The sequence below is a fragment of the Ursus arctos genome, unplaced genomic scaffold (assembly GCF_023065955.2).
Source record: "Ursus arctos isolate Adak ecotype North America unplaced genomic scaffold, UrsArc2.0 scaffold_2, whole genome shotgun sequence".
Lineage (NCBI taxonomy): Eukaryota > Metazoa > Chordata > Mammalia > Carnivora > Ursidae > Ursus > Ursus arctos.
Genome location: NW_026622874.1, coordinates 60,824,113 through 60,838,850, shown reverse-complemented (window position 1 = coordinate 60,838,850; position 14,738 = coordinate 60,824,113). Strand labels below are relative to the sequence as shown.

Genomic DNA, 14,738 nt, shown 5'->3' with positions numbered 1-14,738 from the left:
TTTATGTCACCTTGGGAATATTGGCAGGCCTGGGCCCATACAGCTCTCTTCTCTGGGGGAGGGTGGCTCCTGACCTTGGTGACTGGGGGGCCCACACTGCTGTCATGAATCTTCCCAGTAACACAACACAAAAGGGCAAATTCCTTGATGGACTGTCCGAATTTTATTCATTTCCAGGAGGTAGAAACAAAAACCCAGGAGACGTAACTGACTGTCATGAGTGGTTCTGGAGGCCGCCTGCGCGCCGCTCACCGGCCACGTCGGGGGCTCTGAGCAGAGTGGGTGTCCTCGAGAGGCTTGGGACTACACCTGGTGGCACTTCGGAGCACCAGCCCCTTAAAACCGAGAAGGGTCGGTTCCTCTTGAGTTCTCTAGAATTCAGACACGCTCAGTCAAAAGAAAACATTAGAAAAGAAACGCGGGGAAACTGGGCTCCGGAGTATCAGTTTCATTTTTCAGGCCTGAGGAAAAGGAAGGCTCTAGTCCCACCAGCCGAGCCTCGGGGGAAGGTGTGAGCGGAGGGCTGTGGGCTTTCCCGCTTGAACCCGGAGCCTGATGGTGCAGAGCCAGGCCTCAAATGTCACTTGAAGGGCAGCCTGGAAGTCCGCAAGACACCGCCGTCCTCCTCAGTGAGGCCCGGAGCCTCGGCCAGGGAACTTTGAGGGGGGAGCTGCTTCGCCTCCCCTTTCTCTCCTTCCTTCCGTCGGGCAGAATTCGGCCACGGGAAAAGCCCCCGTGCTGAGAACTGAGCCGTTGCACAATCTGTGTTGAGCTGAGGGACTGAGGGCTCATAACCCCGGGGTTTACGAATCCTTGACAGTAGCTTCCTCAGGTTCTGAGAACAGACAGCGAAGGAGCCTGCGCGAATCCGAGGCTGGTGTAGGGAACTTTTTTTTTTTTTTGGCCTGCTCAGCATTGAATCTCACTTGCCTGTGTCTGCGGAATTCCCTAAGTCGTAAGACGCAGAACTCACCAACCACTATGAAAGTGGAACAAGTCAGACATTCAACTCCCAGCCTCCCTCGGAGGCAGAACATGGTTGTGTGACCTAGCAGTGGCCACTCAGTCCCAGGCTCTGAATTAGAAACTGGAAAGGAAGAGCTGGAAGGACGCTGGGCGGGTCACTTGGGTGCAGACAGCACGCCAGCGACACCGAGTTTCCAAGTCCGGTGGAGGCAGGGCGGGGGGTCGGGGTCTAGCTCCAGGAAGGCGACAGCGGCCCAGCTGGTCCCCAGCACCCTTGCGCTGGGAAGTCGGTGCCCTCGTCATACAGTGGTGAGAGGGCTGCTGATTTTCCGAACCGGGGTTCACCAAGGTCTTCCAAGAACATACTTAACCAATTTAAGTGAGAGCTTCAATTAAAGCGGGCCTGCCTGAGAGCAGAGAATGGGAAGAAAATAGGACTTTGCTGAAAGAGGCCCTTTCTGTCTGCAGCCTGCAATTTAAGTCGTTCAGCATGCAATTATCTGACGCTGTTGGGTTACAATATGCTAATTTTCTACGTCAGGATGCATTTAGTGTGAGAAGGGGGTGCAGGTGCCTGGTAAAGACCCGGATGACGTGAGGCCACGGATGTCAACGGGTTCACAACACGGTGGGAGCATTTTAGCTGAGACTGCGCAGGCGTTGTTCAATGGAGTAAACAGAGAAGCGGGGGTTTGAGGATCATTGTGAGAAGTGAAAGATCAGCCTGGGACAAGTTCTGATTATGCCGCGTTCCTCTGTCACGCTGCCACCAAACACTTGTCACGTTTCTTTAAACCTAATGCCATCTGCACGGAATACGTTTACGTATTCTTATACTTAAATATTACATCTATAAGTATATATATGTTATATAATATTAAACTTAAATACTCTATAATTTTTTAACAATTTTAGGTGATTTTCCTTCCATTATTCAAAGCTCAGAGACTTGACAGTCATGTTGTCAGTTTATTGACCCTTCAGCTTCTGGATTTTCCAAATAAAATACTGACTCTATTAGCTTCTTTCATAGACTAGTCTCAGAGTGCTCCACATATAAAAAGGAGTTCACCCTTCACTGTCCGGCCAGAGAGAGAAAGGCAGACCCAGAGCCTTGATCGGTCTGTGTGAGCAGGTCTGTGCGGAGCAGGGCCGGCTCCCAGCACCAAGCACAGGCAGCCAAGATGTACCATGTTCCAGACGTCGCGGCTGGTGGTCAGCTGTCTGAGAGAGGTACTGGATGTCCCGACTTCCTGCCTTTGGCTCTTACTGTCCAGTCCCAGCAAGGAGCAAGACACCTGCGGGTCTGGGCTCCCTGGGCCCACGTGACCATGTCCGTCTGCTACACCACAGAGCTGGAAAGCTGTCCCTATAGCTCTCTCTTCCAGGCCTGGGCTCTGAGGGGCAGCCTGAGTGCTTGGATAGCTCAGTCCCTTGTCCATTTGGGTCCGAGGAGCGGGCTGAGTGCTGGGAAAGCTCAGTCCCTTGTCTACCCCACAGGTGGCTGTGGAAGAAGCGTCACCGAGGAGTTGATCTGAGAAGAGGACAGATGTGCAGGGTGTCACGGGGAGCTTGGGACCTGGAGCCAAGTTCAGTGTTTTTTGTGGTCCCTCCATATTCCTTCAGAAAGTCCCTTCACTGAGTCCGTGGTGTCAGCTCTCTGGAAGTGTCACGCTGGCATAGACTGTGATGGAATTTGGTTCCTGGCAACAAAACAGAAATCTGTGAGCAGAGGCACCAGCTTCACAGGCTACAGATGGAAACCGTGCTCCTTAGTAAAAGGAAAGAGTCTCCAATATCGGGTGGAGCAGTGACTTGCTGGGAGCGGCACCCCAGGGCTCCAGCTCCCTTCCAGGTGTTGCACCCATCACCAGCGGGGAGACCCGGGACATGCCTCTCTTTGCTCTCTGCCCTGACCTTGCCTTGTAAGGAAAACCATTTGCTTTGCCATTGGGCATGGGGCACAGTTGGGAAAGCCAAGAGAACTCCGATTGAGCTTCAGAAAGGGCTAGTGAGACCCAAAGAGAGAAGGGAAGGATTGCAGCAGAGAGGGAGGAAAGAGAAACAGGACCGCAGGCAAAGATATCTTCTAGACAGGGTCGATTCAAGAGTCAAAGAAAGGGAGGAATGGAGGAATTCAGGAGGTTCTTTCTGTAAAATGTGAAGTACAACAGACTTTTTGATGAAGAAAGTGTCACTAAAAATCTGCGTTATTTCTTAAAGCTTTTAAAAGTCAGATTCATGTGTTTCCTTCCCCAGGGGATAAGACAGTGTTCTGAGACTAGACCTCCAGGTGCAGACGGGGCTTCCTCCCAGGCATTTCTAGGGGTCTGTCCAGTAAGAGCTCTGAGGCAGAGGGCTCAATGTAGGCATTTCTGTGGCCTTTGGATCCTCAATTAGCCCCTAAAATGCTTTATTTAATAGAATCCCCCCTGGAGCCAAGATTTCAGCCCAGAATTTCTTTCTGTCGCTTCAGGAGAAGGGATAATTCCTGCGGAGTAAGCTGAATCCATGCTGATCTTGCAGTGGGGGTAGATGGCGGGGCTCGGTCTGGGCTGCGCACCGTGTCCTCTCCCGGGCTCGTGCCGGGCGCAGCCCCACTGCTAGACACTCGGATGCAGTCGGGCTGGATGGAGCCCCCTCACGAGCCTTTCTACAAAGCTGTCCTGTGACTTTATTATGCAGCTGGACTCAGGAGCTCTTGGACTCGAGACGCAAATCCCAAAAGTGAATACGCTCTGGGACCACTTGGGGACGTTGTTTTTTAATGTACAGAATCCTTGTAGAAAGCTCTGGGAATCTTTATTTTTAGAAATACGCCAGCTGATTGTGATGTGGTTTTTGGACGGCTCTCAAAGAAACACTAGTGAACAGAGAGAGCGCTGAGTCCCCATGTGAGCAGCCAGGAGGCGTCTCCCGGAAGTCCCGCAGCCAAGGCCATGGAGGGTCCTTGTGACCCACTTGCTAGGGCCTGCCTTCTCCACTTCAGGATGGTTCTATTTCAGCTCTACCCAGGTCCCACCATTCCCCTCCTCCACCCCTTCCCTCCCCGCAGAGAGGAGGCTCAGAGAGGTGCCTCACCTGGACAGGCTCGGGGACAGGTTCTGTGGCAGCAACGTAAATGGTGGTGCAGGGGTCCTGAGCTGGCAGGGGACCAGGTGTCTTGTGAACAGACTGCAAGAGAAGCAAAGAAAGAGGAAATCAGCTGAGCAGAGTTGTTTCCATCCGATTCTCCCCATGGAGAAGCACAAGATCCAGAAGGTTTGAGTTAGAGAGCCCCTCAGAGTCAACTGGTCCAGCCTCTTTCCCAGGTGGAAATGCTCTTGCAAATTCCCCAGAATTCAATTCTCAAGGCTTTGCCTGGACTCGCCGGTGGCATCGTGGAGCTCACAGCCTCGAGAGGCAGCCTGCTGCACCATGAGCCCTTCCCAGATGGGGTAAGTCTTCCTCGTGCTGAGCCAGAACTTGGGGGGCTGTCACCAGAGCAGTTGCAGGGAATGGGATCTTCCTGACATTTGTCTCTCTCCCGTCACCTACAACACACCGGGTTCCTCCTATCCCACACTGCTGTTCCTGCTATTCCTGACTCTGACAGGGTTTCCTGTGACTGCTCGTTCCTGCCCAAGTACTGACCTTAACAATAAGCATACGTATCTAGGTGTTCACAGTGTTTTCCACGGGTGCCCCGTTTGTCTCATGTCAACTCTGCGCGTTAAATCCCGTCGTTACGTTTCACAGATGGAGGAGCTAAGGCTCCAAAAGACTTACTACTTTCCTATGTGCGTGTGTAAGAAATATCAAAGCCAGGAGTCCCACGAGGCCGCTCAGCTCAAAGTGCATGCTCTTCCCAGCATGCTATTCTTCTTTGGCTACCCCAACTTATAATGACCTCTCCTCTACCTAAATTCCCAGATACTTAAAGTCTAATTCATACATGATGGCACTTAACTGTACGATATTTAAAGCACTCTGATATATTTACATGTTGTATTTTCAAACAAGCTAATTATTCCTATATTTCTTCCCATTCCCCACAAAAGTAGTGCTGGGCACGTTTTTAAAAAAATCCGTTGATTTTACTTTAAATGACTTACAATCCATAATACCAGGACGAGGTCGGTGCCGGGGTAAAATGACACCACACCCCCATAAAATAGAGGTCAGAAGACTTATGCTAGGGATGTCATCCTTTCAACAGGTTTCAGGGGCACTGGTCTGGCATATGGCTACTCCCCACTTCTCCTGGCTGTAGAGCAAGACTAGAACTAAACATGGGCTTTATTTATTTATTTATTTATTTATTTATTTTTTTTTAAGATTTTATTTATTCATTTGACAGAGAGAGAGAGACAGCCAGAGAGAGGGAACACAAGCAGGGGGAGTGGGAGAGGAAGAAGCAGGCTCCCAGCAGAGGAGCCTGACGTGGGGCTCGATCCCAGAACACCAGGATCACGCCCTGAGCCGAAGGCAGACAGACAGACGCTTAACGACTAAGCCACCCAGGCGCCCCTAAACATGGGCTTTAATGTGAGAAAGCTCAGAATCTTGTCCTCTGATGGAAGAGGTAAGGAATTGAAAAAGTTTACAGGAGGAAAGAAGATTCAAAGTGGGATATGATCTTTCTCTTTATATATTTGATGGACTGTCATGTAGAAAAGGAATTAGATTTCTTCTGTAGAGTCCTTCGCGTTTAAGCCAAGATTGGAATTTGGAGGAAACGTTTTGGTTCAATATAGTGAAGATCTTTCTAATACTGAGAGATGCTCAAATGTGGAATGGATTGCCTTGGGAGGCAAGGAGTTCCCCGTTACCAGAAGTGCCTGGGGTAGACCAGGGCTTCCCATACGTGAATGTGGATATGTGTTACCTGGGTGTCTTGTTAGAAGGCTGGTTCTATTTCAGAAGACCTGAGGTTCTGCATTTCTAATAAGGTCCCGGGTGATGCTGCCGCTGCTTGTTGATAGACTATATCTTAGTAAAAAGGAGCTAGCAACGCTTTGGAAGTAATGATGAAAAGAAAACTCAAGCAGTAATTGAGTGATTCAAATAGATGACTTTCAAGATCCCATACAACTCATAGATATTATATTTTGGAGAAAAAATTAATTTAAGGAAGAATTACTTGCAATAATGAGCTAGATGAAGAGAATGTGAAATAATTTAATTAGGAGACCTTTATCCACCCCGCCTGTCTTCCTTTCTGCGAGGACTTTGGTGTGACCTGACTTATGGGCACGGGGAAGAAGTTAGTAACTTATATTTTTAATGTGTAGTTAAGAAGTTTTGGAAAGGAGGAAAAAGTATAAAGGAAACCACCTGTAAGTCTTTCTACTGCAACACAACACGGTTAGCACGTTGTTGGGTTTCCCTTCAGGATTTTAACCCGGATTTAGGGAATTCTCTTAAACACCATTGTAATAACTTAGGACCTTTTTGTACCCCCATGTCTTCAATTACGGCACGAGTCCAGCATGACTTACAAGGAGCTCCAGGGGTGTTATTCTCACACATTCTTTGTGATCAGTGTCCCCCAGAGTTGTACAAGGCAGCAGTCCTGATAAGACCTACGAGAGTTCCCTAGCAGACAGCAAATGTGTGTTACATAATTCTCCATTACCCTAGTCTTTATAAAGGTATCATATCACCGTTATGAATGAGAACAAAGGAAATATTAACATTTAATCATTGTCCACATTATTAGTCTTTATATGATATCATATGACATTGCAACTATGAACAAAGGAAACCGTGAAGACAGTGGTAGGTGTAAATGCGTATTGATGTGTAAAACAATAACAGTTATGTCTCCTACATGTAAAACGTACATGAAATTAAAATAATGGCCCAAAAAGGCACATAAGTCAGAAGGTGAGGTAACAGGGAAGATGAAGTATTGTCCAGGAAGAGAATAAATATTAGACTTTGGTGAGTCAAGGATGCATTTTATAATTTCTAGGTTAGCAACTAAAAAACAGGAAAAAAAGTTGCTTAATTACTAAAAGGGAAAAGAACGGGATAATAAAAATATAATTTAAAAGATTCCACCCTCAGAAGAACCTCTGACTCAGATAGCTTCACCCATGAATCTTACCCAATATTTAAGGGAAAAATAACATCAATCCTGCCCAAACGAAATAAACCCTATAATGGGTTGAACTGTGACCCCCTCCAAAAAGATAGATCCCTCCAGAATCTCTCATCGTGACTTTATTTGGAAAAGGGTCTTTGCAGATGTAATTAAGGTAAGGATTTCAAACTCAGGTCAAGCTGGATTAAATCCAACGATGAGTGCGTCCTTGTAAGAGACAGGAAAGGAGAAGACCCAGGGACACAGAGAGAAGAAATGTATGTGGAGGTGGAGGCAGAAGTTCTAAAGCTTCAAGCCAACCAATGTCAGAGAGCGCCTGGAGCCACCAGAAGCTGGGAGAGGTAAAGCAACCTTTTCAGAGGGAGCATGGCCCTGCCCACACCTCCATCTTGGACTTCTGGCCTCCACAACTGTTAGAGAAGGACTTTGTAGCTCTAAGTCTCTGTGTCTACAGACGTTTGTTACAGCCGCGCTAGGACATGAACATGCCCTCCTGCTAATTTGGTGAGGTTAGCATAATCTTGGTATCAAGACCTCACCGGGGCATTATAAGCCAGGAACATTGTAGGCCGGTTCCACTCGGAAACCTAAACAGGACATCAACAGCATCTTCTCAGCAAAATACGAATAAAATAAAACCCAGCAATATTAAAACAGACCAGACTACATGGCTTCTATTCCAGGAATGCAAATGCGATGTAGTCTTTGTAGATCAGTATGGTTCAGGTAAATAAAAAAGATCAATATAAGAAAATCCATAAGATCATATCAACAGATGCAGGGAGAGCGTTGATAAAATTCAACTTCAATTCCTTAGCAAACCAGGAATAGAAGAGAACGTTCTCAACCAGATGAAAAGGCAGCTATAAAAACCTTCAGCAAAAACCATATTTAATATGGCCAGATGTTGAAAGTTTCCCTTTTGAATTTGGAACCATCCAAGGACGCCTCTTTCAACACTTCCATTCAACACTGGGTAGGGTGTCTCAGCCAGTAAAACAGGAAGAGAAGTTATGTGATTGGAACATGAAGAAATATACTGTAATCTTTTTTACAGATGATACAATTGTGTGCAGAGAAAATCCAAGTCATCTATAGATAAATGACTAGAATTTATAAGTGGGTTTAGCGATGTTGCAAATAGAAGGTTAAAGTACAAAAGATAAGTATTTCTACATATCGATAATATATAGAAACGAAAATCTTTTAAAAAGATAATGTTGATGATACTATTCCAAAATCTCAAATGCTCAGATACCAAGTAATAAATTATGGTGGACAAGTCCTCTTATGCAAAAAACTGTAAGACATCGTTTAAAGAAGACCTACGTGAAGGAAAGGATGTATTATTTTGTGAATGGAAAGACTCAGTACTGTAAGTATGTATGGTCTCCTCAAAGGGATCAGTGCAGTTCGGATTAAAATTCCAGCAGGATGTTTAGGTAGAACTTCACAAACTGAATGTAAAATATATATATTGAAAATGCAAATGACTGAAAATGGCCAAGAACGCTTGAAGAAGTAGAAGAACAAATGAGAAGACCTTTTAGCAGATATCAAACTTACAATGAATCTGTAATCTATAACGAATTTGTAAAGACCGCACGGCACAGGCACAAGCATAAGCCAACAGGAAAGGGAGCAGGAGAGAGAGCCAAACAACGGATCCTCACGTATACGGACCCTTGGTTTGTGATGAAGCCACCTTCTCTGGCAGGGGCAAGGGCGATCTTTTCAATATATGGTCGATAGGACATCCATTTGGAGAAAAATGAAACCTGACCCATCTCACACTCAACTCCAAAAGTCATTTTCAGGTACATAACAGATATAAATGTGAAAGATAAACCACACAGCTTTTAGAAAATGATAAGATATCTTCATTACCCAGGAGTAGAGAAAGATTTCTTAAACAGGACACAAAAATTGTTATCTATAAAGGAAGAGATTACTGAATTGCTATACAGAGTTAATTAAGAACCTTTCTTTATCAGGTGTCACTGAGAAATTGCAAAGGCGAACCACAGAAGGGGTGAAGGTATTTGCGAAAATGTAACTGCTAAAAAATTTAAATTTTTTTTAAATTATAAAATAAAATGTAAGTGCCAAAAAGCTAAAAGTATCTAAAGAACTTGTACTCATCATTTAAAAAAGCCAGAAATTCAAAGGAAGATGGGCAAGAGATTTACCAGGCTCTTTAAGAGAGAGGACAGTAATATGACCAATAAACATAAGAAGCATTGTCCAACTTCCTTAATAACTAGGGGAATGCAAAATACAACTATAAAAAGACACATTCAACAGAATGACTAAAATTAAAAAGGCTGGTAACACCTAGTTTTGATTAGAATGTGTAGCTGGCCTAAAAGTAAATGGGTGCCCTCACTTTGAAAAGCAGTTTGGCCTTAGCTAGCCAATTTGAGGATATGCATACTGTATGAATCAGCAATTCTACTTCTAGGTACATACCCAACAAAAATAGGTACACGTGTCTACCAAGAGACACACATGTCAATGTTCACAGTTGGAATTTTTGTAATAGTCTCAAACTGGAAATAACCCAAATGTCCATCAATAGTCAACTAGATAAATGAATTCTAGTATATTCATGCACTGCTATTCTATAAAGCAATGGAAATGAATGTATTATATCCAAGCATAAAGACGTATGAATCTCATGAAAGTAATATGGGGGGGGAACAGACCCAAGAGGAAAAATACTGTAGAATCCCATTTTTGTCAAGTTAGAGAGAGAGTACACACTAAAATATAAGTCAGGATAGTGATATCTTTGGTGAGAAGAGAGAGAACAGAGATGAAGGGAGGTCTTGTGGGGGTTGTTGGCAATCTTCTGTTCCTCGATCTGGGTGGTAGTTATATGGTATTAGAGCATTCAATACTGAAAGGTGTAATTTCTCAAATAGATCTGTAGATTCAATGCAATCCTAATAGGATTTGCCCCCTTTTCTGATACTTGAGATTTTATATATATATATATATATATATATATATATATATATATATATATATATATATATTTCTGATTCTGAAATGTATACAAAAGTACAAAGGGACAAGACTACTGTTGAAGTTGAAAACTGTTGGAGAAAAATAAGTGGGAACATTTGCTTTACTAGATAACACGATAGGGTAATTCATTGAGGTGACATTTATACTTTGTGCACTTCTGGTATATATGTCATAGTTTACAGTAAAAAGAGCAGCATCAGACAGTAGATAGGGAAGGCACCCTGCTAAAGTTGAAACTGGTTATCTAAATGTGTAAATGCAAGGGCGGGGGCTGCTCTCGGGACTCTCCTGTATTTAAATGGAGCCGGGTTCTCAGCCGTGGTGATGGCCTATGTATTACACCCTCCAAGCCACTAGGGGGCAGCAGAAATAAGCGCTTTGTCCTAGAGTCCATCCCTGGTTACCAGAAACGCCTTTATTCTCATCTGGTGCAATTTTCCAAGGTGCTAATCAGAATTTGCTTCCTCTGAATGGCCAGATTCTGGCCTGTACATCACCTAGAATTGCCTTCATGTCTGAAGAACTAGAATGTCTTACCATCTAACCATATTCCTTTAGCCTCCCTCTTACTCCTAATATACCTATCAACTTCATCATGACTAGTTTTTCTTTTTTTTTTTTTTTTTTAAGATTGTATTTATTTATTTGACAGAGAGAGAGACAGCCAGCGAGAGAGGGAACACAAGCAGGGGGAGTGGGAGAGGAAGAAGCAGGCTCCCGGTGGGGCAGGGAGCCCGATGCGGGGCTCGATCCCAGGACTCTGGGATCACGCCCTGAGCCAAAGGCAGATGCTGAACGACTGAGCCACCCAGGCGCCCCATCATGACTAGTTTTTCATCCCTCTCCCTCAGTCCAACTGCCCTCCATCAAGTTTTGTCTTCTTTCGCCTCCAGCCTATGTATCACTTTCCATCTACGAAGCCAAAATCCTCAAGATCCTCCTTCCCTGTCTCCACGGCACTTTGCAAACTCCTACACTTGGATCAGACCAGCACATCATACAACAGCCTTTCTGAACCTTCCCTCTGTACTCAAGCCTGCACCCTTGTCCCTAGAGAGGGGAGAGTGTGGTAACAGGGAATCACAGACCCTTGGAACCGGGGCTGGAGGAGTCATGAGTCATGTGTTTCTTGCTTCCTCATTTTTCCCTTATGAAGACACGGATGACCAGGAGATTACCCAGTGTTTTCCATTATTTCAAATAATAAATAGTCCCATTTGAGACGAAGTTTAATGCCTTTTGCAAGATGGACTGACCAGGAACCCCATGGGAAACATGACAGGTTGACCCCAGACAAAGAAAATACAGAACTTACACCTGATTTCTGGACTTGGGCGTAAATAGTAAGGCTTTTTGCTTCCATGGTTGGCTGGTAATGATTTGCTTTACCTGGGGAAAAGAAACCACAGTGGTTACTCCTGTCTGGACTGCACAATCTGCTCATCCCGGTCTGGTCTCTACCCCCCACCGCATACCCGCTGTCCCCAGGAGTCCCAAAGGAACGAACGCCAAGTCCCAGCCTCCCCCGACATGCGTCACATGACTTTAGGTTAGTTACTCCATCTCTCTATTTCTATTTCTCTATCCGTGAAATGGGACGGAAGTACCTGCCCCCCAAGGATGTTGTGATGATCACAGATATTATCTGTAAAGTGTTTAGAACAGTGCCGGGCACGTGGTAAATTCCCAGTATGTGTTACATGCAATCGGAATGCCATTCTGTTATTTTAATCTCTATTGTTTAATGTGCATATCTGGTCTCCTAATAGGATTCTAAGTTCTCCAAGGACAGGACTCATTACCCTTTTGTACTCTCCCACTGGTCGTAAGTCGCTTCCCTCAGCTTTCTCACCACTCTGTTTCTGGGGCACTTGATGCGTGGTTAGGGGAAGGGGTATAAGACGGATGATCCCCTGGGACTGATTGGAAACTAAGGTGACAGTGTCATTCTGACACCCACCATCCAGCAACTTTGCTCAGAGCCAGAGTCTCTGGAATTTAATCCGTCGCAGAACATTTTCATGTTTAACCAGTTTTTCATTTTTTTTTCTTTTTAAATTATAGAAACAATTCACTCTTGTTACAAAAATTAAAATTCTATAAGGTAAAAAGTGTGTCCCTCCTCCCCCCTTAACCAATGCAGTTTCATTCCCAGAAGCAATCGCTTTTAAGTTTGACGTATATCCTTCCAGACCTGCTCTGTGCAAATATGGGAACGTGCAGTGTCCGCAGGCTGATGTGGTAGCCGCAAGCCACGGGGGCTACTGAGCACTTCAGCTATGGCTAATGCAACTGAGAAACTGAGTTCTAAATTGTATTTAATTCTAATTAATGTAAATTGAAGCAGCCACATGTGACGACTGACTATCATATTAGACAGTGCGGGTCTGGACATTTGCTATACAGATATTTTTTATGCAACGGGGCCGTTCTCTCCACCCTTCTCCGTAACTGGACCTCTTCGCTTACGCGTGTTGAGGACGCACTCTCTGCTAGTGCAGTAGGCCCATCTCATTCTTTCTAATGCTTCCTGGTGTTCTTTACACGCATGACGCCGCGGTGAGAAGCTGGAGGAAGAGTCCCTGACTAAAGCACGGAAGCTAATTTGGGGACTACTGCAAACTCCAGGGGGAGGCAGTGGAGGCTTGACCCAGAGGAAACCACACAGGGTCTTTAGAGTGGACTTGTTTTAACATCAAGCAGTTTATTTTCTTAAAAAACCTAGAGCGCGTCTCTGAGGGAATAACAGCGCCGAGGAGAGGTACGCTCTTATTTGGAAGAGGAAGGCTGAGTATGTACATATGTGGTGAAAGTACTGGAATGTGTTGCACGTGGGTATGGTCCTTGGGGTGGAAATGATGCGCAGCCCTTGGGGAAGCTCAAAGAATCCAAAGAATGTCCATGCGTGACGTTCTTGTGTGGGGGTGGGCATGGGGGGCCTGGTGGGTCCAACTTGACTTTGTGGCCAGGATCGATCCTGGCTGCCGAGTGTGCACGCGTGCGTGTGCGTGTGCATGGGTGGAATGGAGAAGAGGGGTGGGAGCGATGGAGGAAATATCAGAGGGGGTGCGGGTTAGGTCTGTGAAATCGATGCTCTCGGTTCAAATCTGGGAGTGTTGGCAAAGTTAGCCACACCTGCCCTGCATTGTCCTCAGGCTGTAGGGCGACAGAGTAGAGGACAGACCCCGGTCCTCAGGGACTGTGACTTTCAGGTCAGCTCCGGCTGAAACTTAGGATCACGGGGACAGTCGGAAATGCTCAGACAGACGGAAGAAGAGGGGCTGAACGTTGCTTCCGAGAAAACCAGTGGATCGCAGTCGTTCAGTCGCGTCTTTTCCTTCCCAGGGTCAGAGCATGTTTCGGGGGTCAGCTCCTCTCGGCTCAAAGTCATGAGGCCAAGGGCCGAACGAGAAAGTTTGTGGCCTTCGGATTAGGGTATCTATGTTCTAGCCTTTATTAGCTGAGTGGCATTGGACAAAACCCGTCATCCAGCGGACCTCTTATCATAACTATAAAATGAAGACATAGACTGCCGAGTGTCCTTTTCAACTGTGTCCTGAAGCACAAAGTTGTCCTTTGTTAGCAGGATTTCATGTACTTAGATCTGCTCTAAGGACTATTCCCGGATGCTCCTAGTGCCGCCCCCTGCTGGCCATAAGACTTAAACGTTGATGTGTTAATTCACTCCATTAAAAGATCTGTCTGTGTATGTGTCCATCCATCCGTCCATCCACCCATCCTGCACCCGTCCATGATCCACCGTCTAACCACGGATGCCACTGTATTTGGTACTTTCTCCGTGTGGACTCGTGGATCCCCACAACGAAACCGTGCGGTACATAATATCATCCCTGTTTTGCAGACAAGAGCTCATTTATTTAGTCAGAGCTTGTCAGTGGCAAAGTCTGCATTTGAATGTAAGTTTGTCTGATGCCAGACCCTCTGTTTTTAGCCAGTATATTCTGGATGTGAAACTGCCCAAGAAACCACGTGAAAACCTTCGGAGCCAGGCAGCCCTTTGCAGGTGACGGCATTAGAAGGCGCCCACAGACTCTCCTGAGCAAAGCCTTGCAGACGGCACAGCAATTAATACAGGTTTTCCCACAGGTTTGAGGCGAGACTTTCATGTTCCTGGCTTACAAGGAACACAGGGCGGCTGGACACGAGGGTGGATATGTGCGCTGAGGAGGGTGACAGGGACTTGGGGGGGGGGGCATTACTCCCTTCAGAGCACAACCATGCGCTGAGCAGAATGTGGTTGAGGAAAGAATGTGAGTTAGGATCCTGGCACCCAGCCCCGCTAGGCTGGCGTGGCTGTGTTCATCTCCCTTTTCTCCCTCCTGGTATCTCACTGTTTCCTTATTATCCAAGCCAAATGTGGGTGCCCTGCCCCACCCCCTTGGGCTCTCATCACGGTTTCTGTCTGAATCACCCTGCCCCCACCGCTCCCCAGCTAACTCTCATTTGGAGGAAATGAGATGAAAGTAGGTGGCTGTGCTGTGATCTAGCCGTTCTTATACAAGTGAACCCAGCTCTGAGTGCTGTGGTAAGGGCTTTTTTGAGAAGGTTACACGTGAGAACGCTGATCTACTTGAGATTAAGATCCCATCAGCTTGGTGGCGTGCGGATCAAGCCCTGTCCTCACCACGGGGAG

General features: G+C 46.1%; 1 protein-coding gene across 1 annotated transcript in view; it reads right to left on the bottom strand.

The window, feature by feature from the left end:
* Positions 1–152: 152 nt before the first annotated feature.
* SLAMF1 (signaling lymphocytic activation molecule family member 1) overlaps positions 153–14,738 on the bottom strand; it is a 35,285-nt gene continuing 20,699 nt past the window's right edge. Inside the window, exons 5-7 of the mRNA XM_026487271.4 lie at positions 11,400–11,473; positions 4,048–4,140; positions 153–2,669 (exon numbers count right to left, since the gene is read on the bottom strand). Coding sequence (XP_026343056.2) covers positions 2,619–2,669; positions 4,048–4,140; positions 11,400–11,473 — 218 coding nt within the window. The 3' untranslated portion in view covers positions 153–2,618. The remainder of the gene's footprint in view (positions 2,670–4,047; positions 4,141–11,399; positions 11,474–14,738) is intronic.